Consider the following 24184-nt stretch of genomic DNA (forward strand, 5'->3'; position numbering starts at 1 on the left):
TAAAACCTAGAAAGGAAAAGGAGTGTTCGACTTCCAAACCAATCGGTATATGAAATCAAAGTACCGCGAGAGCGATTCTAAAGCCGTCCATTTAAATCGCTCTCGCGTTACTTTGATGTCATAGTCCAAGTCCAACCAGCCTTCCCAGCGCAGAAATCACACTGAACTCTAAACGGAGCAGCCATTGGATAGATGCATGTCATGTGATCAGATCACACGTCAAACCGTCTGGGAATTTTGTTGAGCTCTTCTTGACGAATCTCACTAATGTGTTGAATTTCTACGCAGATTAATTTACTCACACGGGTCTTGCTCGTTTTATTTTTCTTGAGGTTGCCGCGGTCAAACGAATTCGATAAATTAACTTTTCTATCCAGTCGATGAATTTGAGCCGAGGCGCGACCCCTACAGGCAAGATTTGAATACACGCGTTGGTTTTCTAGTTTGTTTATTTCTGTCATCCCTGACAACCGAGTAATCAAAGTGAATGGAGTTACTAGACCAGATTGAGCAAAAGTTGATCTTGGAATAACAGCGCGTTGGTCATCGCCTGCTTTCTCTTCAATCTGGACTTTTAGAACAAAGTGGATATAACAGACATTTCAGAGGGAGGGACCTGTATTTCCAATTTGAGACATATAAAACAGTAACTGTTTTGTCAAGGAGAAATTTTACAACGTGGACAGAAAACGAAAAAAACATGTTAGCATTATGCTAGCTGGTGCTAACCTCAGACTAGCATTTGTGGAATGAGAGACATGGGGACATAGTGATGACAAATTTAATAGAAAGCGACAGACTATGAACTCATCTAAGTTTGAAATCAACGTAGCTCCATCCGCGAAGATTTTATTTATATCTGATCGACAGCTTGGAAACTTCGAAACAAGCCCGTAAACCCAAGGTAAACTAAAACAGCTAGTTAGCCAAAAATCTGCAATTTTGCTTTAATAATGTCCCATGTTTGCTTAAGTCATGCCGTAGATGTCCGTAGCATAGTAAATGTATGCTGTAGTCTGTTCAGTAGGTACTGTTACCATTTTAAGCTAATGTTTTTGTTAGCTATATTTGGTAGGGTCTGTCAGGCATATAACGTTATGTGCCCCTCAGTCTAACTTAGTTTTTGATTATTTGTCATTATTTCAACATCAAGGCCTGTCACCATTTGTGTTGTCTGTCGATTTCATAGTACTGATATTTTAAAAGTTTTGTTATACATTTACAAACTTTGCTTATTTAACTAACTATTTTGTAGCTAACTATTAACATACTGTAAGATCTGAGATTAGAAAATGTATTGGTCAGCATATTGTTTATTTAACTTATTGCTTAAACATTGCTGACTAGCCAACCAGAGGCAATACATTCAGCTGTCATCATGGCAGGATTACTGTTTTCTGCATCAAACAGACCTTAACCTGTTAATCCAGACAGCCGTTTTCAGGCCAAATCATGAAATTTACATGCCCACACTAAAACAGCTGTAGTTCCAAAACCCTTGTGACCTACAGACACAATTTTGATACCTCTAAAAAGAAGACACTTGTGTCTTTACTTCTCAGTTATCAGAATTCAGATATGTAAAAAAAGCTAAATGTTATAGACACTGAAGTGTGGTGAAAATGTTTTATTAAAATTAAACGTGTTTTTATTTAATTAATAATGTCATATTAAATGTGCCATACCAACCCAAATACAACATAGACTTAAGACCACATGTCTGACTAATCTATGTTTTAAATTTGAAGATGATATGATAAAAAATAAGGTTACTGTAAGCTTTGATCTTCACCATGGCACATTTCAAAAAATGGCCACTGGGCTGCTCCAAATCATCACCTGCTATAATGATGTAGAATAAAGTAGAAAAAGCTCTATAAATTAATTATTTACATGTGGTTATTACCTAGAGTATGTATCTACAAAACTTTATTTATTACATAAAAACATTGTATACACATTTGACAAAAATGTGTTATAATTTAAATATTGAAATAAACTAGTAACCGTAAACTACACAGAACATAGTAATTATGAAGCTTTTAAAATATAAATAAAACTATTTACATTGTGGACACCTCATGTTTTACAAACTAAAGCACTCACCAGTTGTTGTGAAGTGATAAAAGAGGCATTGATATTAATGGCGGTGACGTATCTCTATCGCGAGTAAATTGCGTAACCATTCATTCACTGATGGGCGATAGAAAAGCACACAGACAGCGATCTGTTACTAATAATAAGCTTTTGTCCTCACAATATACATTCAGAGTACTTGCATAATGTTAGGTAACGTACATCAACAATGTCTGCAAATAGCGAATGTGCATCAGAATGACAAGCAGTCTAAGTTACTGCAGATAACAGGTGCACGAAAAAACACACAAAAACATCAATAAAACACTAAACTTATTAGCTGTATGTGAAATATTAATCATAATGTGTGTGTGTGGACTCATTTTAAATATAATACTCTGACTGACCTGATCTCGTATGCCTTTTCCATAGTAGAATCGCGCTGCGTATGCAGTTGTTGAATAACAATATGGATTTAGGATTATTTTATGCAAAATCCCATGGAAACAACAAAGAAATATCAATATTTCTCATATGTAATACGTTTGTGGACTAAAACTGCAAATGGATGTTATATTGTGAATGCTAAGCAATGAGATCTCAGCAGTGTGAACTCGTCTAAAGTTATGAGGGAGGCGCAGTTTCATAATAAGAGCGTGAAGTCATTTTATGAATGAACAAATTTAAATATGACCTTGTTGCATAAAATGTATTATTAGTTTTGCTAGAGCATTTATTTCATGGAACAGCACTTAGAAATGAAATCTAAACCCCTCAACCTTTCTAATGATATATGGCATGACAAGTTTAATAACCTTCTTCATCAGTATAATGTATTGTAAACTTAATAGTTTGTAAACAAAAACGCGTCTGTACCACGCACGGGCCCGTCCGCTTTAACAGGTTAATATAATAAACACAGGCATAAAAATACAGTGGAATATTTTACTATTTGCTCTTGTATACTTTAGTGGTAAATTTTAGTATACTATAGCTTTTGTATATATTGTAGTAATTGTAGTATACATATCGGTTCAAAAATACTATCTAGGAATTTTACTAAAGTACATACTACAGTATGTGTCATGTGGGAGTGTCTGTGTTAAAAGATTGAGAAAAAGGATTTGAATAACAGAAAGAGTTATAGATATTTGCTTGGTTAAAAGTTCATAACATCGCTAAGAAAATTTTTTTATTTGAATGGCCCCATGTATTACATTTGACCTTGCACACAAAAATCATTAACACCGTTTATCTTCCCATACGTTTACTGAGCTCTACATTTTAACCTTGAACAACAGTTGTCTTGCACAAGTTTAGCTTTTCAATCATTTATTTAAAGTCGCCTATGTTTTCTTTTGGTCTTTAACTATTAAAAAGCCAACGAAGCAACTAAGAGGTCTATACACTGGTATGTGTGTCTGTCATGACTTACGCACATTGACTCATTTAGTTCCTCTGTGCGGGTTGCCTCTTGCATGCAACCTCTGTACAATGTAGATAACCTGAGAACCAGCACGACTGGTTGCTGACAAGTCTCAACAGTAGCTCAAAGCATTTGTTATCGGTTCACATACAGCCTATACATATAGGGTAGCCTTAGTCTTTTCCCTCAGTGTGCAACTGACATTTCTCATTGAATTGCATTGTTTGTTTTGTGGGCAAGGCGTATCCTAATCCTCTCGTCAGAATCCAAGGATTACAAACTCTGGTAGTGGTCTTCATCCTCCATAAGACCAAAGACTCACATCTGTTATCGATGGCTCCCACATTGAGACATCAAGGACGTGACCTCGTTCAGCAATTAAGTACCTCTTGTGTCTCATCTTGCTTAATTGGTGGTGACAGTTTTGGATAGTACACAGATTACCCATGTATTGTGATAGCTTTTTCTGCTGATTTAGTTTAACTTTAATACATTGAATAAACAGCTGACCAGAAACATACACTTTTCACCAATTGAAACACAATCTATTTGCTTTTGTGAGGATAGGTTATGGTTAAATTGTTTGCCATGCAAATAGGAAATTAAAAATACGCTCTCTTGTTTTTGTGTATTGCAACAACTTAGCATATATTTTAAGCCAATGTTAAAGAAAAACACCACTGTTTTTCAATATTTTATGAGAACTGTATTGTGGCGCTTTTCCATTGCATAGTACCCCACGGTTTGGTTTAGTTTGGGTCGGGTCAGCTTACTTTTGGGGGCTTTTCCATTGGGTGCAGTACGTAGTACCCGATACTTTTTTTCGTACCCCCTCGGTTGGGGTTCCAAGCGACCCGAGCTGATACCAAACGTGACGCGAAAACACTGTAGGTCACTGATTGGTCTGAGAGAAGCGTCATCGCTATAATGTAAATATTAGCTTTAGCTTACTGCTAGCTTGCGCTGTCTCGAGCAAACATGTTGTTATCTGTGTTCTGCTATAAGTTTCCAAACACCCTTTTAGCGATGAAAAACATCCACAGGTTGAGAAGCCGGGACACCATAACAGTTTTTTCCAGACTTGCAGTTTGTGGCGGCACATTCGTGACATGCACGTCCGCATTATATGCTTAAATGCAACTTGAATGAGGCTCAGCGGAGCGCCGTCGACTGACACCACGGGTCGGGGGTTTGAACAGAAACTGTCATGTATGACAGAGGTAGTTATAAATGTGATGTGCAAACATCTATTTGTGGTGGCCAATTTTAATTTTGTGGCAGACTGAGAAATAAATAAATGAATGAATGGGAATGTACAACAACGCTCTCACTTGATGTCACAGCAGTAGGCAGCGTAAATATAACGACACGCCTATAATCCCACCCACTACGAAGTGATACTAAACTTAATGGAAAAGCTAACCACACCAAAGTGAGGTGAGCTGACCCGACCCAAACTAAACTAAACCGTGGGGTACTATGCAATGGAAAAGCGCCATTGTATGGCGGAAGAGCACCTAGTTTGCAGCACTTTGACCTTGGGCGCAGTAATATTGACGGAAGTTTGAGCGAGAGGGGGAGTAGTCAGGAGTGATGATGTTACTGCTGCAAACCAAGTGCTCTTCCGTCATACAATATAGTTCTCATTTTAATCCCCTTAAAAAATTGCAACGTTTTATTTTGTGCTTACTTGTGTAACTACTCATGTAACAATCTTTTTATAAAATAAAGAAAAAAAGTGGAAATGTTTGGTGGCTTCTAAATTAATCCCTGTTTGGATCCTAAGGAATGAATGGGGCTAGGCTAAATGCTAACACATTTACAACGCGCTGTACAAAGATTTAGTGCACGCATTGAAAAAAGATAGGTATGTATTGATTTGTCTAAGTTGAGGTAAGAACATTGTAAAATATTGAAAAACAGTGGTATTTTCCTTTAAAGGGATAGTTCAGCAAAAATTCAAGCCCCCATTATTTACTCACCCTCAAGCAATCCTCAAAGTAAATGATTATCTTTATTCAGACCAACAATATTAGAGTTATATTAGAAAATGTCCTGGCTGTTCCAAGCTTTATAATGGTAGTAAATGGTGCTTCGGATTTGAAGCCGAAGAAGTTCATTCATCCTTCACAGAAGTAATCCACATGGCTCCAGGGGGTTAATATAGCTCTTCTGAGGCCAATTGATGCAAGTTTATAATGTTTTTACTTAGTCATTACAGACAATGTCCCCTGTTTGACTATAGCTGGGCGTTATATTGAGTTTAGTTGTGTATCATAATTTTTCCCAGCGGGATACAGGATGAAGCAATAGCATCACCCTTATTCTTTGGAACAGGAATTTTCCCCAGAAATGTGCAGTGAGGTCAGACGTTACTTTCCAACCAGCTTGCATGTTGTGTGTGTTTCCTAACCCTAACACAGAAAACCCCCTTATTTGATTTTTATTTTCATCATACCCTATTTTAATAGTATGAGTTTGACATCTCACATGAGGCTTTGACTTGCATTGTAACATAGTTCCCACTTTAATCAAAAAACATGAGCTATTTATTGTATACCGCCATTCATCCCAAAATTGCAGAGATATTTTGCTCAATAAAACCCAGCCTCAGATTTTAATACATATGACCTGCAGATAATGTACATTTCCACTTGTGGGGCGTTAAAACATAATATTGTTTCTTAAGGTTTCAGTTACACCCTTCTTAGTATTCTTTTTATTTTATATTGTTTAAAAAACTTATTTTGGTCATATGATCAGGAACAATGATGTTTGATTGGAGTTTTGTAAGAATTAGTTAAACTCTGGTCTTGTGTGTATTCCTGCACAGAAGCTTTCTTTTCAGGTTTATCTTATCATTTAAAGTAAACAACCTAGCAGAGTCTCATAATGGCTTTATCACCTTACAGACTGTGTAGACTAAATATACCACAAGCCAGCAGTTACTGACAGCGTGGTTTGCGTCTCAGCGACTCGAAAAGATATAGGTCATGTATGTAATGGAAAGTGGGGAATGAATGAACAGAACTGAGAAAGAGCAATGAATGCGCAAGCTAACATGAAAGTTGGTTTACCACTTTATTGAGAGATTGTCTATGTCATGGAATGTTATTTGTTAATAAATGAATCATTTTTGAATAAGTATAGATTTTTTTTATATTGGGTTAAACACAGTATCATCTAGATTATGAAGATGGTCATATTGTGATTCACTAATGACACACAATTGTGTATTTGATGTACTATGAGAATAAGTGACTCTTTCGTGTCTTGTGTTCTCAGAAGAGTGAAAATGTCACGTGATGGATAGTCATGAGATTTAGCGGCCAGACAGGAGAACCATGGAACAGGTTGAGCAACCTACCTCAGAAATAAAATGTGACAGCCCTGTGGAACTAGCAGAGGCCCGGGGGAACGTGGAATTGATGGGAATTATGGAAGTCCAGCCGTCTCCGCAGCCAGACTTGAACTCTGCCCAGATTCTTGAAGACACAACATGGATTGCTGCCCAGGAGGGCGAGTCTGTGTCTTCAGACTGTGTGATGTCAGACCTCCAGGAGCCGGGCTCAGCGTCGGGTGAGGAGGTGGAGGGCAGCGAGGCTTGTGACACCACGGGAATAGGGATTTCACCCAGCAGGATGAATCTTAAGAACGGAAGTGGGACGGAACATGAGAGTCCTCAGACGAATTGCAAAGTGTCTGAAACCGCTCAAACCTTTCAAGGTAAAAGTTGCTTTAGTTTTCAAGTCCAGTACTAGTTTGACTATGACTTGCATTAAGTGCCATTATTCAGTTTTTCCCACAGACTTTGTACGCAACATGCTATCCCAGTAGTTTTACTTCTCATATTCACTGGAAGAAAAAATGATGAGAATGTTGAAGATCTTGATGAAGAAGTTTATTGTGGTAGCAGTGACAAATCACATGAAGTACTTTTGGTTTAGTGAAGTCAGATTGAACATCTCAAACCTTTAATACTGTTTTAGTTTACCACTCCTAATATAAATGAAGTTAAATGTGCTACTTAAAGAAAGGATCTCTCGACAGAAATGCAGTATAATATTCATAACTATATTATCAGTGGTGTATAAATACCTTACGTAATGAACTGTATTGTTTTTATTAGCTTGGAATGAGCCGTTTTTATCCACATACACTGCGGGTCGCTGCCATGTTTCTACAGTAGCCCAAAACAGACACACTGTTCTACAGAGCACGTTTTGTCACTACGTTGTCTCGGGCCATGTTTACATTAATGTGTTTACGTTTTAAAATGCTGTACTTTTGCCACATTTACACCTGTCATTTACACTACTCCATCGTTTTCACCGTTTACTCCATTGTTTTCACACCATTTTTTGATTGTTGTGGGCAAAAATCCTTGATCTTGCGGCACGTTTTCTTAAAAAAATGTGATGGAATATGCAGGATATTTATGCAATTTTATGCTATGAAACTGCAGGAACTTGCAAAAACTACGGGAACTTGAAAAAAAACTGTTTGCAGCTTTTCATTATGTTCACATCACATAAGCCCCGCATATTTTATTTTGCGCACGGAAATCTGCAATTTACGCTGCGAGAGTGCGGCGTAATTGAAAAAATGCGGCCCCCGTGTATGCGACTTTGGCTGATTATGCTTTGAATCATGAGATCGCATAATGATGTTTTTCTGGAGGGACTGATTTTTCAAAATCGTCATTCTCTGAACAATTAACTATTATAAACATAACAGCGTGAAATGGCTGAAGAGGAACTTGCTACATTAACGCAATAAGCATTAATGTAGGCTAAAGCTATGCATCGCCTCTTATGTTTGATGGAAGTTTGCATTTGCTGAATATTATTTTTGCTTCAAGTACGCTACTGTTTAGTACTGTTTACTTAAATACTTTCGTTTTAAATCATAAAGCCCTTTCTGTTTGGTTAATATAAATATATCATTTTTATCAATATGTATGTGTGCTCTCTGGGTTTGAACCCATGAACTTTTGTGCTGCTATACCACTGAGCTCTACAGGGGTGGAACATACATTTTACAGTAAACCTCAACTTGGTCATTAGATCCACTGTAGTTCTGTTTTCCATTGCTATATAGGCTGTTAGTCGCAATGAATGCACCCATTTATATACTTAATTTGCAGTAGTCTTCATCTGTATCTTTTACAGATCCATTACAGGTCCCCACGCTCTCACTGTCCGACCAGTTACGGCTAGGCCAGGACGCCACCAGTAATTTAGGTCTAAATGTTGAATGCCGCATATGTGGAGATAAAGCCTCAGGATTTCACTATGGAGTTCATGCTTGTGAAGGCTGCAAGGTAATTTTGCATGACTGCAAACAGATGAACAACAAGTGACTTGTTCTAGCCACCAGAAACACTTTATGCCTGTTGTGCATATTCAAGTTTGCTGGAATGTCTTTAAAGAGAGGACATTATTAAAAAGATGAAGGCTTTAATTCAGTGACTAAGGCTTATCACTTACATGTTTATTATCCATCTCCTAAGTTACTTCCTAATGTTTAAACTCATCTTTCTGTGATCCAAGAGCATGTCATTATTGTCATTCAGTAAGGAAGTGTCATCTTTTTTAAGGGATTTTTCAGACGCACCATTCGTATGAAGCTAGAGTACGAGCGGTGTGAACGTGCCTGCAAAGTCCAGAAAAAGAACCGGAACAAATGCCAGTACTGTCGCTTTCAGAAGTGCCTGGCATTGGGCATGTCTCACGACGGTGAGTATCCCACATGCATGCAATGATTAAAAAGCATTTTAAGTTCAGTATTGTACCGCTTACATTGATCCCAATTAAAAGTAATATTAGATATATAATGCAAACTACAGATTAATAGTCACAGTATCTATAAACTGCTTGCTTTTTGGATGTATGCTGGGTATTACAAATTTATTTTTTTCTCTCAGCGATCAGGTATGGACGCATGCCTGAAGCAGAGAAAAAGAAGCTGGTGGCCGGTCTGCTCGCAGGGGAGAAACAGCAGAGCTCTGGAGGGGCTGACCTCAAAACCTTGGCCAAGCATGTTAACACAGCCTACCTGAAGAACCTCAACATGACCAAGAAGAAAGCACGGAGCATCCTCACGGGCAAGACTAGCTGCACAGCGGTATGAACATTGCTTGTATTGAAATGCTTCAGCCTATTTTTGGTTTGTCGTGGCTTTACATTGTAAACTCATTTTAGATATTTCTTTCTGTACACATTTTTTTTATCTGCTTCGGTTTCAGTCTTGAGTCAATCGTGTTCCCTTTATATTTTCAGCCTTTCGTAATCCATGATATGGACTCGCTGTGGCAGGCAGAAAATGGGCTGGTCTGGAATCAGCTTAATGGAGCCCCACCAAATAAAGAGATTGGGGTCCATGTTTTCTATCGCTGCCAGTGCACGACAGTGGAAACTGTACGGGAGCTCACAGAGTTTGCCAAAAACATCCCTGGCTTTGTGGATCTCTACCTTAATGATCAGGTCAGAACAATCCCAGGTTATTGTAACTTCTCCCAAATTATCTGATCTTATCTAGTCTTAAACAACCAATAAATATTTGATGTTATAAAATATGTGACCATGGACCACAAAACCAGTCAAAGGTCGCATGGGTATATTTGTGAAACAATACATGTATGAGTCAAAAATATAGATTTTTTATGCCAAAAATTATTATGATATTAAGTAAAGATCAGGTTCCATGAAAATATGTTGTAAATTTCATACAGTAAATAAATAAACATTATTAGTAATATGTGTTGCTAAGGACTTTATTTGGACTACTTTAAAGGCAATTTTCTCTTTTTTTTTTCAGGTTTCAAATTTTCAAATAGTTGTATCTCGTCCAAATATTGTCCATTCCTAGCTTATTTATTCAGCTTTCAGACACTTATAACTGGTTTTGTGATCCAGGGTCACATATATGATATTTATTATTTATCTGTAACGATACGGACTTAAAAGAAAACAGCAATTTTTTTTATATTTTACTATGTTCTAACCTAAACTTAGAGTTACCAGTTCGTATTTGGTAACCTTACTATAGGGGGAAAATAAACGGCGCGGGTCGATAAACGTCACGTGACTTAAAAGCGAAGTGTGTATTACAACTTACCAGGTTGCCTAATGTCCTCACTGACACTCTTCCAAGCGAGGTCCTTTTTATTTCTGTCTCCTGTATAGAAATAAGAATGAGGCGGAAACTTGTCTTCCACGACGCGCCAAACGCCTCTTCCGCGCCGCGGGACCTCCAGACGTGCGTCAAGGCGTCTTCACATTGACTTAACATTGAAATCACTCGCACTTCACGCCATTTACCGCGGTTGGTGTAACGCAGCATTAGGATCCAAACAGGGATGGATTTGATTTCGGGCGCAGTAATATTAACAGAAGTTTGAGCCAGAGGGGGAGTAGTCAGGAGTGATGATGTTACTGCTCACCGAGGTCAAAGTGCTGCAAACTAAGTCCTCTTCCACCATACAATATAGTTCTCATTTTTTATCTGCTTAAAAAAAATCACCATGCTTTATTTTGTGCCACCATACTTACTCGTCTAACTACTCTTGTAACAGTCTTTAAATATGGAAAAAAATTAGGGAAAAAATTGAGGTGTTTGGTTGCTTCTAAATTCATCCCTGTTTGGAACCTAAGGAATGAATGGGGCTAGGCTAAATGCTAACACATTCACGACGCACGGTACAAAGATTAAGTGCACGCATTGAAAAAAGATAGGTGTGTATTAATTAGTCTAAGCTGAGGTAAGAACATAGTAAAATATTGAAAAACTGTGGTGTTTTCCTTTAACTACGTAATTAATCTTTCACTATGCCTTTTAGGTAACGCTATTGAAATACGGAGTCCATGAGGCCATATTTTCAATGCTCCCATCTCTTATGAATAAGGACGGGCTGCTGGTAGCCAATGGGAAGGGCTTTGTTACAAGAGAGTTTTTGCGTAGTCTGCGCAAACCTTTCAGTGAGATCATGGAGCCCAAATTTGAGTTTGCAGTCAAATTTAATGCTCTGGAGCTCGATGACAGTGACCTGGCTCTATTTGTGGCGGCCATCATACTGTGTGGAGGTAAGGGGAATATAAACTTGTGTATATTCTTTGCTGTCCACACAAGAATCTGAATCTGTCAGTAAAATAAATAAAACATTAAAGGGATTAGAATCTTTTACTAAATATTTGTTTTGGCATAAATAACATTTTTATAGTGGATACATGATAGCTATATGTAAATTGCAAGTCCTGAAAAAGACCATTGTCTGTCTTTGTTCTAGATCGTCCAGGGTTAATGAACGTGAAGCAGGTGGAGCAGATCCAGGATGGCATCTTGCAAGCTCTCGACCAGCATCTTCAGGTGCACCACCCTGATTCTGCTCATCTCTTTCCCAAATTGCTCCAGAAGATGGCTGACCTCAGACAGCTGGTCACAGAGAATGCCCAGCTGGTTCAGATGATCAAAAAGACTGAATCTGAAACCTCCCTTCACCCACTTTTACAAGAAATTTACAAGGACATGTACTGAACTCAAGGACTGGAGATTGGACTCCCAAATTCCCTCCTGTGTGGAGAGAGTGCACACGATTAATGGTACTTCTGGTGCCATGGGATTTTTAGAAATGCATTTTGTAAAGAACTTTTACAAATTTTGAGTTGGAATACTGAATTTCTCTAATTGTGAGGAGTGATTTTTAAGAAAATAAACTCAAGTATGTTCTTATATACAGGACATTTAACAGATATTATCTTTGATACTACTTCATTGGCTTGATGAGGGCTAACACCTTTAGAAGTTGTCTTGTCCATCATGATTTTGGTTTGCAAGTATATGTGATATGTTGTTTTTTTGACGACAGAGAGCGTGGTCTCAAATACAAGCTTTTGTCATGCCATTTACCGTGTGTGTTTTGTGTTTGTAGGGCTTTCATTCTTGTGATTATTTTTCCTCTTGATTTTATTTTTTGATTAAGCACTTTTACATAAGTAAAAGGTATAGTCCACATAAAACTGTACAGCAGTCAGTTATTTTGGAATTATGTTACATTATTTTATTGTTTTCAGTGTCGGCTGCTACAAATATATTTGAATTGAAACTGAAAACAAATTTTTCAATTTTTATTAATTCACATAGTTATCATATAGACTAACTCTTCCTTTGACCTGAGCCTACGCCACAACAGTGGAAACGCCATCTTTTATTTTGTGTTTTGGAAGGAGATATTAATAATTTCTTCTGATGTGTTCTGATTCGTATGTGCTGATCTTTTCACTGGTACCATGACTGTGTACCTGTATTACATCATACTATCTGGTACCAGTGTGTAGGTCATACTTACCAAACTGAGACCTCAATTACATTTCATTGTCCCCTTGAAATGCAAATGTATTAAGTTAGGTCTTCCATTAATATGTTATAGTTTTTCTGCTGAATAGTTTTAAGGGCAAGAAAAATGGCATGTTGAACATGTTGATTGAATATGTTCTGTGAATATTGTCTGAATGATTGAAAACCTGCAAGCTATGGTTTTGTTCAAACATTAAGGTCAAACTGAAAATACAGTATACATATACATTTAAATTCATACTCTAAATGAGTGGCCTTAATAGAAAAGTGGTGCATCAATTACTTAGGGTCATGTCATAAATATGTACATTGAACTTTTTTTTAAGTATGTACTTAAATTTACTGTAATTATTTTTTTTTTTTCGAATCAGAGTGATTTTTGGTTTACAGGTCTTGTCATAAAACAATCGTGAATTATTTAAAACATTCAAGTCATATTAAATTTTGACTGAATTAAGTTTATTTGTATTAAAATGTGGAACAACACATCTACCATTTCACATGTAGAAATAAATCTATAAGTCAGATGTTTAAGAATTTATTTGTGTCAATTTCTGTATAACTCACACATAATACTGTACAGATGATGACTATGACTATGTCACCCTGAACATGTTTCTAATAACTGCATTTCTTCTAAGATCCAAGTTAGAAATGTCTTGTTTTATTCAAGTTTATATCTACAGTGTTTTTCACAAGTTTACAGTAAAAGCTTATTAGCATAAAGAAAACAGCAATATAAATTGACTACATGGTATTATTGTCGTTTTCTCATAAGATGTATTAGCAATGCAATGCATTAGCGATATTAACTATGGAAATAATTGTCTGTAGGTTTGCATATGAATTCATATTTTTTGTTGGGAGGGTTATCTGCAGCTCATATGCAAATGAAATAAGCGTTTTACATTAATTTTAAACAATAGTATTAGTCAAATACTCTAGTAGGCTACTCTATTTGTTTAAAAAAAATTAATGATTCACCAAATGCCAGTTAAAAATATCAGAACAATTTTAGTAAGCATAAATTTGGTGTCGATGAATATTAATTTTATGAGTAACAAAACGTCTGGTTTTATCCAGGACGGTGCCATATTGCACCATCTGAATTTTGATTTTAAAATATTATCCAAAAGTGAAATATTGCCAGTCAAAACATACGGCGCTGCGCAGACGGATTGGCTTGTGACATCAAAGTACCGCGAGAGCGGTTCGAAAGTACAACTCTCGCGGTGCTTTGATCGGTCTGCGCAGCCCCGCATGAAGTCGAACACACCTATTACATTTTGGGATGTCCACAAGGCCAAATGGGAAGGCCCCGCCCAACAATTATAAAAGTGTGCGGGTCATTAGTCATTCATCAGGCAAAGAGGGGCAAGCAGCACGATGGAGAGGGACGCGCAATCTTCCAAAGTCTCAGGAGACAACAGTGCAGTTTGCAGGTATGTGCAGCTGTTGACATTTTTTGTGCAGATGAGTGATCTAAAATGTTGCTCCAAGCAAGCATTTTCTTTCGCAAATAATGTAAAGAAATTAATATATGCAATATATTCAAACAAGTCTTACGAAGTCGCTATTTATTCTATGGGAAATACTCGAGCGCTCTGGTTGGTCAGCGCGCGCCCTGTGTGACGTGGGTCTCCACTTCACGAGCTTCAACTCTTCTATCAGTTTACTTACCCCGCATTAAACACAGTTTTTAAAGCGCATTTAAATGGATCGGTACACCATACCGTTCAGACGGCAGAGAAAAGGCAATTTTAATGGGCAAAGAGAGATCTGCAGGTATCTTCGTGCTTTTGGATGTCGAAAAGCGTTTGTTTTGTTACTTCGATCATCTGTTTGAAAGAGTGACTTTTCCTGCTTTAACGTTTCTCGGAGCAGATGTTTACATCCGGTTACTGTAACGAGTAGTTTTGTTTTACTTTCAGCGTGTATCGTTTTTTTACAGCTAAAACTAACTGATTGGCTTTAAATATACATTCGGATCGCGAGTTTGCAGACAAAAAGTGCGAGATTTAACTGTAAAAGGTTGGAAGTTGCACGGTTTCCGTATGTTGCTGTAGTCAATAACAACGCGAAAGGGTCGCTGTTGCTCTTGGTTTTTTACTAACGTTAGAGGTTTGAAAGACGTAACTTCAAAAATTGGTTGAATTCCTTGTACTTTTCCTGCAGTTACCCATCAATGTTTGTTTTCCATACAAAAATCAAAACCCATGTTTGTTTTTTTAGTTATGTTTTTGGGGGCATTGATTGCCATTGCTAACCATGGTTTAACTATAATCTATAACTATGTAACTGTTTTTCAGGCAATTCATCAACGGATTTTGCCGTTATGGTCAAAGCTGTTACTATCTGCATGAGTATCCTGCACTACCATCGTTTCAGGTTCAATGCCGGTACTTTCAAAAAGGTGGATGTTGGTTTGGTGATCGTTGCAGGTAAGGATCCAGCTGGCTGTTTAAGTTATGGAGTAAAGGGTGATCAAAATCGTGTCTTAAATGCACTTGTCTGTTTCAAACCGCAGGTACCTCCATGGTCCCCCAACAGATGCAGGGCCTTCAGGGAGCAGCAGACGAGGTTCGGCACCCGCGGTGTTCCCTTCTGCTCTGGCTGGTCGGGCTTTTGCTGACCGCCGGGGATCCGAACCCTCTCTTCTACCAGCTCAGGGGGCATATAGTATGAATCGTAGAGGGTCCGAGCCCCTGGTTACCAGCATGAGCATGTTACAGCAGAATTTTGAACGACTAACCACAGGCATTGCAGAGGAGGAAGAGATTGTGGAAGAGACGCCTTCCCAGCAGCAGGGTATTAATTTTGCCTCTTTTTTTCGTTATCTCCAAGTCTGTTACATTGTTTACCAGTTCTTTTCTTTCCACAGAAGCGTTACGCCGGCTGCAAAGTAGGGCTACAGACGCCAATCCATCACACAGCTACAGCTCAGCAAGATCTGTGCCTAATGCAACACCTGCTGAGGTTCGTAAAGTAACTGTGTATCTGAAGCTAAAACACAAGTCTGTGTCCATAAAGTTGCAGATGTTTCAGTAGCTACTTGACATCGCTGAGACTTGAACTGGTTTTAATGCAATGTTACTCGATTACAGGTGAGCGGTTTGCCGGAGAGACCAGATCAAGGTGGTGCTGCCGTCTCCGCAGGGCAGCAACATTCTGAGACTACTGACCAAAGCAAAGATGTGCCCTGTGGAATCTGCATGGACAAGATTTCGGAGAAAACATCCGCTCAGGAGCGGCGCTACGGCATCCTTCCCAACTGTAATCATGCCTTCTGTATCAGCTGCATTGTTACCTGGCGAAAGACTAAAGACTTCCAGGAGGATGTCATCAAGTGAGTTTTCCAAATATAGGTTATTTTCGTTTTGTCAACCATGTAATGTGAAGTCAATTATTTATTTTTTTACAGGGGCTGTCCACAGTGCAGAGTGAAATCCTCCTTTTACATTCCCAGCAAGCACTGGGTCTGTGGTGGGGAGGAAAAGGCGTCACTGATCGCCTCTTTCAAAGAAAGGAGCAGGTCAGAATGCTTTTATTTGGGTTAAGTCATGTATAGTTATATTTTTGTGTTTTTCTTGTAAAATAATGCTTACTCTTTCTTTAGTAAGTTAAAGTGCACTTTCTTCATGCGTCATGGGTGCTGCCCCTTCAAAACTGATTGTATATACAGTCATGACGTGCCCACATCTCATACGTTCCGTCGCAGGCGCTCTACACCAAGGGTAACTTTTTGCTATGCATTGTCTTCAAAATCCCATATTTGTAAGCTGTTGTGCATTAATGTTGCATTTCACATTATCTAGCCATTTTAGGCATTGTATGACTAAATGATTTTCATTAATTTTTTTTTTTTTTTTTTTTTTTTAGAACACTGCTGAGATGTTGGAGGATTTAGACATTGATGGCATCCAACTCTGGAGCTACATTTTCGCCTTGACTCTGTTGGATGAAGATGACGATGACCTCCTGGATTTTTTTGACGATTAAGGACCATCTTGAACCATATGTATATTTTTGCTCATAAACCTTGAGTGAGCTTTGCTTCTTCTGCACTGAAATGTACGTCTCTTAGGGTTGGCTTACTTTAGCATCCCGTTTCTTGTTTGGCTAATTGTTTAGCCTTGTAAATTTACAGTGTGATTGACTTTGTGTGTTTGTGTGTACCATAGTGAAAGTCTTTTGACTTAGTTTGTGTAGGGAGTGGGGAAAAAAGATTACATGCTCTGATCTCTGTAGCTTAAGGTTTAGGTAAGGGAGAGGTCTAGGGCAAAAAAAAGTGTTAAGATCTTAAAATTGAATGCATGGTTATTTGTTTAGGCTTTTTTTCCACTTGTTGATCATTTAATACTTCTATGCTGCTCCCTGATTGTTGCACCCTCTTGTCTGATACCTTTATATGAAATTGGCTTTTAATATTTTTGTATACTTTCTAGTTTATAGTATTGTGCCAGTATTCTGCCAAACACTAAATGTGCAACCTGTCAGCAGGCTTATGATAAACTGTTCCCTTTAGCAGTGTTAACAGGTTTAAAACTTGATTCTACTAGGACTTGACGTCACATTTTATGACTTTTAGTATGTTTGTATTCACTCAAAGAAAAGTGAAAATAAAAAATGTTCCACTGTTTGCCTCACTTGATCCTCCATGTTCTTTTATTGTGTAGTGTGTTGTACGTCTCTGTCCCTAAAGGCAGAATTTAATAGAAATGTATATTTATGAATAAAATCATCTGCTTTATTCAATGTTCAGTTCTAAATTTTTATTAGTTTGTAAATTTCTAAAGGGAAAATATTGTCTAAATTACTTGTGATTTCTGTATTTATTACAATGTTGATGCATACTGTAGTGTTTTGCGTTTATTAACTATAGTGATGACTTTATTTTAATTGAAACCAGAAAAACAGTATTTTAAGTGAGATTATGTGAATACTTTTGAGAACTAATTTCAAACCCCGAACCTGTAGGTGTCAGTAATGTGCAAATGTTAGTTCAACGCCTCGTTATCTTCGCTACACGAAGAATTGATTGAAACTTTTAGGCACTTTTTGTCTCATTACTTCAGATTACACTTAAGTACTTTACATAGTTTTCTCATTTAATGGTTATTTTATATTTTCAATGTGTGAAAATTATTTAATGCGTGATATTTCAGATATCTGAGAACTCTGTAATTTTGACATGACTGAACGCCGAGGCATCAGTTGTGTTTTGGTCTGTAAAAAGCTTTAATTGTAATGGATCCGAAATCTCTGTTGCACCGTCTTGATGGACGCTCGCGGTTGCTGGTTCACGCGCTGCATTCAGGGCCAAACAATGCGCAGACAGTTTATAATAAACAGCGCAAATCTGATCCAGATTTCTCTCTCGCACCTTTTTTAGAGACGTTATGCCAGCAGGAAGCTCGTGTGCATGAGGATGCTCTCGTTTCGTAAGTTAAACAATACAGGTTCGTTATATTTTTTGGATATCAGTAACGCTCAACAAGTAATCGCTCTGTTGTTTGACAGGAAACCGTTGGTGTGTCTGTTTTCTGAAGTCTTCAAGCGTAATCTCCTCTGCTTTCTGCATCTCATTCACACTAAATTACCAAAACAGAGTATCCTCCATCTTCTGCAATGTCTAAGCCAGGATCACAGTGAAAATCAGTGGTCATATGTCTTAATCAAACAGCTTTATAGAGATATTGAGGGCACTAGGAAAGAATCCCTTCTCACCCCAACATGCACAGAGAAGCTAAAGGATCTCTGTGAGAGATTTAGAGATGATAATATGAAGGGTAGATGGGCATCTTGCTTGCAGGGGATTGAAAAAGAGCAGGCTGATGATCAAGCAGTTCTGTCTCAGAAAAAACGAAAAAGTGACAACATTGATCTTGATGAGGAAGATGTTCATCAAAGTAAAAGGGTAAGGATTGATTTCTGTACAGCCAAAGAAGAAGAGAAGTTGACTGAGGAACAGGAGGAATCTCAAATGAGTACATCACACTGTGTGGACCATGGTGCTGCACCCAAACCGCAGACTTGTCTGTTAGGGTCCACAAAAGTCCTGTCAGACCACATAAAGGTAAGGTGAATGTTATGCATTTGGCAGACACTTTTATCCAAATATAAATGTATATTTTTTTTAATCAATATTTGTTTTTCCTGGAATCAAATCCATAACATTTAACTTGCTAATGCAAAGCTCTACCAAATGAGCTACATGAATACCCAGTTAAACCTCTTATTGCTAAAATGTTTAGCTAATAATTTAATTAAATGGATAAAAATGCCGTACAGATTTTTCCACAGATGGACTGTTACAATTGATCTCTTTGTGTGTAAAATTTCATACCATTTGTTGTTGTTCAATAAAAAAACTGGTAGAGTTGTGTGATTGTGTCCAAATTTATTGAAGAGATTTCTAATGCATTGACATTCACTTGATAGGCCGCTGTTCCTGTGATTAAAGAATTGCTAGATACAGAGTCAGGGGTAAGAGATGTTTGATTTTATTATAATGTAAATGTAACTCTTATTCTGAGCATCTTATTCATATTTTATTTGCAGTGGGATAAGAGCTCTGTGTCTGCTTTGAAAGTATTGCACGAATGTGACCCAGATGAGGTTTGTTTACATCAGCACACCCTGTAAAAACTGTTAAATTCACTTTTAAAATTCCATAAACATTTACATCAGTATTCATCTTTTATATTGTATACAGGTGGAAGTACTGTGTTCAATGTTGAATTTGTCTGAAGCACCTGAACAGAGTTTACCCCAGTTTTGTAGCTGTCTGCTTGAACTGTACCCAGACCTCAGTCACAGCACTGCTTCTGCTGTCATAACAAACCTCCTACTTAAGAAGGTCAGTATGTTTACGTTTGTCACAGGTTTCATAAACTATGAAACTTTTTCTTTTTTAAAGTGACATTTGATTTTGGGTGTAGTGCATCAGGCATTGAATATTAAATGTGTGTTAACTACAATAAAATACCACTTATTTACTTGTGTTTCTTAGATTGTGTCTCTTGAGGAACCAGCCTCACGCTGTTTGGTCACAGGTGTGATGTCACTTTGCACTCGATACCCCAGACCAACCTGTCAAGCCCTTATAGAGCCAGTCCTACGAAAGGAACAGACAGGTATTAGCCCTTTTCAATTTTAAAGGGAAAGTTCAACCAAAAATTACATTTCAGTCATTTACTCACCCTTATGTTGTTTTTAGCCTGTATGCATTTCTTTATTCTGTAGAACACAAAATATTTTTTTTAATATAAATCATGGTAAGCACAATGTTTGCCGTACCCATTAAAGGCGGGGTGCATGATTTTTGAAAAACATTTTGGAAAAGGGAGTGTCTCATATGACCTTATTATTTTTACACGTTGTGACTATACAAACCACAACACATAAATAGGAAAATTTTTGCGTTATTTTGTCACTTATTGGGAGCAGTTTGCAAGCTGGAGCCATTCACTTTCAGTCTTTGTGCTAAGCTAAGCTAGCGGGGGCTGCGTCAGACCGAGTTACAGCATGCACAGAGATGAGAAAGGTATGTATGGACTTATCTAACTCTGGGGGATACGGTGAATAAGCTAAATTCCCCAAAATGTGGGCGTGTTCCTGTTAACAGTCTAAAGAAATGCATACAGGTTTAAAACAACATTTTATTTTTGAGTGAATTTTTTAAAGTTATTTTTATATCATGTATTTTAATCATATTTACATTATTTTTATATAGCATACCTAATATCAGTGTTTTTTTATTGAACACTATTTTTTTCTAGGAAGTTGCCAGGCGGAGTTACTCTGTAAACTGGTAGAAGATTGCCTTGAGCCCCATCATAGACTTCATGTATTCCGGTTAGTCAGAATGTCACAAATTTAGCTTTTATAAGTAATACACCACAGTTGGGTAATTATGGTTGACACACAGTACTGATGAAAAAATGTACCTCCAAATTTTAGGACAATACTTGAAGTGTCACCATGGGATGAGGGTGTATTGTTAGTCATCCATGCATTGCTGGATTCAAAGGTATCTTACAGATCTATATATAAATGTATACATATATAAATAAAAAGTTAAAATGAATGCTAAACATTTATTATACCTACTGTGTTTAAAGCTTGAGCTAAATGAGGAGTATTTCTCTCTCTTCACTGACCAACTCTGCAGCCAGTCTCCACATTTCAGCAAATCAATGAAATTTGCCAAGATTATGCTGAGTGTTTTGACCAAATATCAGTCATATGTGAGTTTGTTCAGTTAAAAAATTCAGTATTTTATAGAAACTGTACAATAATATTTGATCTTTTCTTTCAATGAATTATTTTTACAGTGTTGTATACACAGTTGTAACTGAAAACCTGTGGAAAAACTATTGATACTCTTGTTTTTTTGTCAGGTCAATGCTGCATGCCACCGCACACTTTCCAGTTGTCTGCCTTTAAATGAGACTTTTCTCAAGAAGTCCCTGCTGGCTGCATTAAAACGGATTTCCCTTTGAAGGATATTGTGACCATTTTTTTGTTCAACTGTGCATTAATAAATGGTTCTAAGTTAATAAGATTGTATATTTTGTAAATAGATTTAACAATTCTTTATTCTGAATTTTTCTTATATAGTATTAATATATAATAAATAAATAAAAAATATTAAATAACATTTCAAGTACACTGTCTCAATTGTGTTTTTAAAATGCCTTGCACTAAACTTCTTTTAATGCCAACATGATGTGTAAACCATCTACCAAATGTAAATGTAATGTCTGAAAATAAATTCTTAAGGATTTGTTTTAAAGTTATTTGAAATGTTTATTAATGGTTATTATTTGTATTATTATGTCTATTTTTTATTACTTCACAAACAATCAAGGCATATGTTTAGCCTTAGGCTGAGCATATTAGCAAGTGTAAATTACAAAAATCCAAAATAAAAGCACAAACTCAACATTTAAAAAATATAGTAAATTAAAAATGACATAACAAAAACAATTTTTTTAGTAATTTACTTTAATCACTCTTAAATGTCCTGAAAACCAAAAAATATGGCGGAAGCGGAAGTCCCTCACTCTCTCTCAGTGACAGGCGCTTATATTCAGCGCAACTTCCCTTCGCTCCTCCTTTTCGAGCTCGGTGTGTGAGGAGAAAGATCGTGGCAAAATGAGGCACGTGAGAAACCTTTAGAAAACGTTATAACTAATGTCAAAACCTCTTTTACATGTGTATTATACCATATGCTAGTAACTATTTGTCAGTTATCGTATATCGTTAGTATCCGTCATCGTTCTGTGAGTTTCACTAGCAGCGCTGACGAATTGTAGCCGGTCACCTAGAATGCAATCCACCGTAATCTAAAGTCTCCAAAGCTTCATCTACCATTTTAAATGTTGTGTTTGTTGAAACTCATAAGTAACATCAGTAATACCGAAATATTAAGGCCTGGAAAACATAGTTTTGGGCATATTAGCGATGCGTTTTCCGTTTGGTCTGCTAACACTGTCACCGCTAAATAACTGCAATACTATTACACTGAGACGGTCACATATAACTGTTTTATTTTCTTTTACAGCAAGGTTTCAAGGGACACATTGTACGAGGCGGTTCGGGAGGTCCAGGCTGGCTCCCTTGCCAAGAAGAGAAAGTAAGGCTCTAGTTTAAGTTACATTGCAGGCGGCAATAGTGTTTGACTTTTTGTTTAAACGTTTAGCCTGTCTTCTGTTATATTTTAGTATTGACTACTAAACTATAAACTATAGTGCACTAATTGCTAATCATATATTATATATTTTAGTATTTATTTAATACAAGTTATAATAGTAAATGGTTAAGTAGTTATGCAACAGCTTTATATGGTAAGGGTACGATGCTTGTAGATTTCAGGGAATTTAAAGGTCAAAAGCTGTGCACCTTTTTGTAGTCTGATACTTTAAATTCAGGGTGAGCTTTAAAATAAGTGTCCATCCAACTAGGGGAACTTTCTATATTTATATTTTCTCATTGCTTTCAAGGTTTGTTGAATCGGTGGAACTGCAGATCAGCTTGAAGAACTACGATCCCCAGAAGGACAAGCGTTTCTCGGGCACTGTCAGGTTCGGCCTTTTACTGTATCACCCAGCCTTCTCTCTGTCTGTCCCTTGGTTTGCCCAAATTAAAACACTTGTTTAGTTCTAAATTGTTTTGCTCATTTTATTATTGGATGAATGGGCGGCTCAAGGGCAGATTGTGGGGAACAGCCCCGGGTAGTCTGTCTGAATCAACTCTTCTATGGGTTGGTGAAGCAGGCGGACCCCTACCCTGGGTCTTAAAACATGAGGGGAGGCTCAAGGTGATGGCATTTATGCTGTCATACCTAAGCCGACCATTTTATTGTAATCCTGTGATCTCAACACCTGATGCCAGCTGAGGTGGTATGGGTAAGGTTTTTCTGTCTGCCTCACGTGGGGTCAGAAGGGGTCTGTTTTGCCTATATTGTCACTCACTGTTATCCGTCTACCCTCAGGCTGAAGACCACCCCACGCCCAAAGTTCTCAGTGTGTATCCTTGGTGACCAGCAGCATTGTGATGAAGCCAAGGCTGCAGAACTCCCACACATGGACATCGAGGCTCTCAAAAAACTCAACAAGAACAAGAAACTGGTCAAGAAGCTGGGTGAGTTTTCTTTGCAGAGCCTTGATTCTAGTAATTGGTAATAAAGTACACATTTAAACAAAGTAGATTTCAATCTTTAGTGAGAGGTTTTTGTCTGTTATGTGGTCTGTTTATGCTCAGTGCTATATGATGTAGATAGATTTAACATTGATACACTGTCCTGTTGTTTGTTCTCTTTCAGCAAAGAAGTATGATGCTTTCCTTGCCTCAGAGTCCCTGATCAAGCAGATTCCTCGTATCCTGGGTCCTGGCCTTAACAAGGCAGGAAAATTTCCCTCTCTGCTCACCCACAATGAGAACTTGGCCACTAAGGTTGATGAGGTGAAATCCACCATCAAATTCCAGATGAAGAAGGTACGTGTGCATAAGTATTCCTTACTACATGATAATCAGATTGATTACATATTTGTAATGCTGCAAAATCTTTCTTAGGTTCTGTGTCTGGCTGTTGCTGTTGGTCACGTCAAGATGACTGAGGAAGAGCTGGTCTACAACATCCACCTCTCTGTGAACTTCCTGGTGTCTCTGCTGAAGAAGAACTGGCAGAATGTCAGGGCTCTCTACATCAAGAGCACCATGGGAAAGCCACAGCGCCTCTATTAGAGACACTGTCAATCTCTTTTCTACAATAAATGTGGAGTTGATTCCAAATTGTTTGTCATCTTTATTTCCTCAAGTTTG

General features: G+C 37.6%; 4 protein-coding genes across 6 annotated transcripts; all 4 read left to right on the forward strand.

The window, feature by feature from the left end:
- Nucleotides 1–204: 204 nt before the first annotated feature.
- Nucleotides 205–13482, forward strand: ppardb (peroxisome proliferator-activated receptor delta b). Its single transcript, XM_065246968.2, has 8 exons — nucleotides 205–904; nucleotides 6788–7228; nucleotides 8674–8825; nucleotides 9102–9240; nucleotides 9429–9628; nucleotides 9784–9987; nucleotides 11343–11586; nucleotides 11790–13482. The coding sequence occupies exons 2-8, from the start codon at nucleotides 6847–6849 to the stop codon at nucleotides 12035–12037; spliced, it is 1569 nt and encodes a 522-aa protein (XP_065103040.1). The 5' UTR covers nucleotides 205–904; nucleotides 6788–6846; the 3' UTR covers nucleotides 12038–13482.
- Nucleotides 13483–14142: 660 nt separating this feature from the next.
- Nucleotides 14143–17606, forward strand: mkrn4 (makorin, ring finger protein, 4). 2 transcript variants are annotated; one of them, XM_065246971.1, is made up of 8 exons: nucleotides 14143–14298; nucleotides 15166–15297; nucleotides 15384–15664; nucleotides 15738–15832; nucleotides 15961–16202; nucleotides 16278–16388; nucleotides 16473–16590; nucleotides 16736–17606. In XM_065246971.1, the coding sequence occupies exons 1-8, from the start codon at nucleotides 14243–14245 to the stop codon at nucleotides 16853–16855; spliced, it is 1155 nt and encodes a 384-aa protein (XP_065103043.1). In that variant the 5' UTR covers nucleotides 14143–14242; the 3' UTR covers nucleotides 16856–17606. The 2 variants fall into 2 exon arrangements, with proteins under 2 accessions (XP_065103043.1, XP_065103042.1); XM_065246970.1 differs by lacking the exon at nucleotides 14143–14298 and adding an exon at nucleotides 14495–14641.
- Nucleotides 17607–17879: 273 nt separating this feature from the next.
- On the forward strand, nucleotides 17880–19663 carry fance (FA complementation group E). Its single transcript, XM_073816225.1, has 4 exons — nucleotides 17880–18297; nucleotides 18377–18932; nucleotides 19298–19474; nucleotides 19572–19663. The coding sequence occupies exons 1-3, from the start codon at nucleotides 18104–18106 to the stop codon at nucleotides 19355–19357; spliced, it is 810 nt and encodes a 269-aa protein (XP_073672326.1). The 5' UTR covers nucleotides 17880–18103; the 3' UTR covers nucleotides 19358–19474; nucleotides 19572–19663.
- Nucleotides 19664–22342: 2679 nt separating this feature from the next.
- On the forward strand, nucleotides 22343–24154 carry rpl10a (ribosomal protein L10a). Of its 2 annotated transcripts, XM_065246976.1 has the most exons (5): nucleotides 22343–22496; nucleotides 22864–22944; nucleotides 23355–23503; nucleotides 23685–23857; nucleotides 23936–24154. In XM_065246976.1, the coding sequence occupies exons 3-5, from the start codon at nucleotides 23446–23448 to the stop codon at nucleotides 24104–24106; spliced, it is 402 nt and encodes a 133-aa protein (XP_065103048.1). In that variant the 5' UTR covers nucleotides 22343–22496; nucleotides 22864–22944; nucleotides 23355–23445; the 3' UTR covers nucleotides 24107–24154. The 2 variants fall into 2 exon arrangements, with proteins under 2 accessions (XP_065103048.1, XP_065103049.1); XM_065246977.2 differs by lacking the exons at nucleotides 22343–22496; nucleotides 22864–22944 and adding an exon at nucleotides 22994–23268.
- Nucleotides 24155–24184: the final 30 nt, after the last annotated feature.

The sequence above is a fragment of the Paramisgurnus dabryanus genome, chromosome 11 (genome assembly GCF_030506205.2).
Source record: "Paramisgurnus dabryanus chromosome 11, PD_genome_1.1, whole genome shotgun sequence".
In the NCBI taxonomy this organism is placed as follows: domain Eukaryota; kingdom Metazoa; phylum Chordata; class Actinopteri; order Cypriniformes; family Cobitidae; genus Paramisgurnus; species Paramisgurnus dabryanus.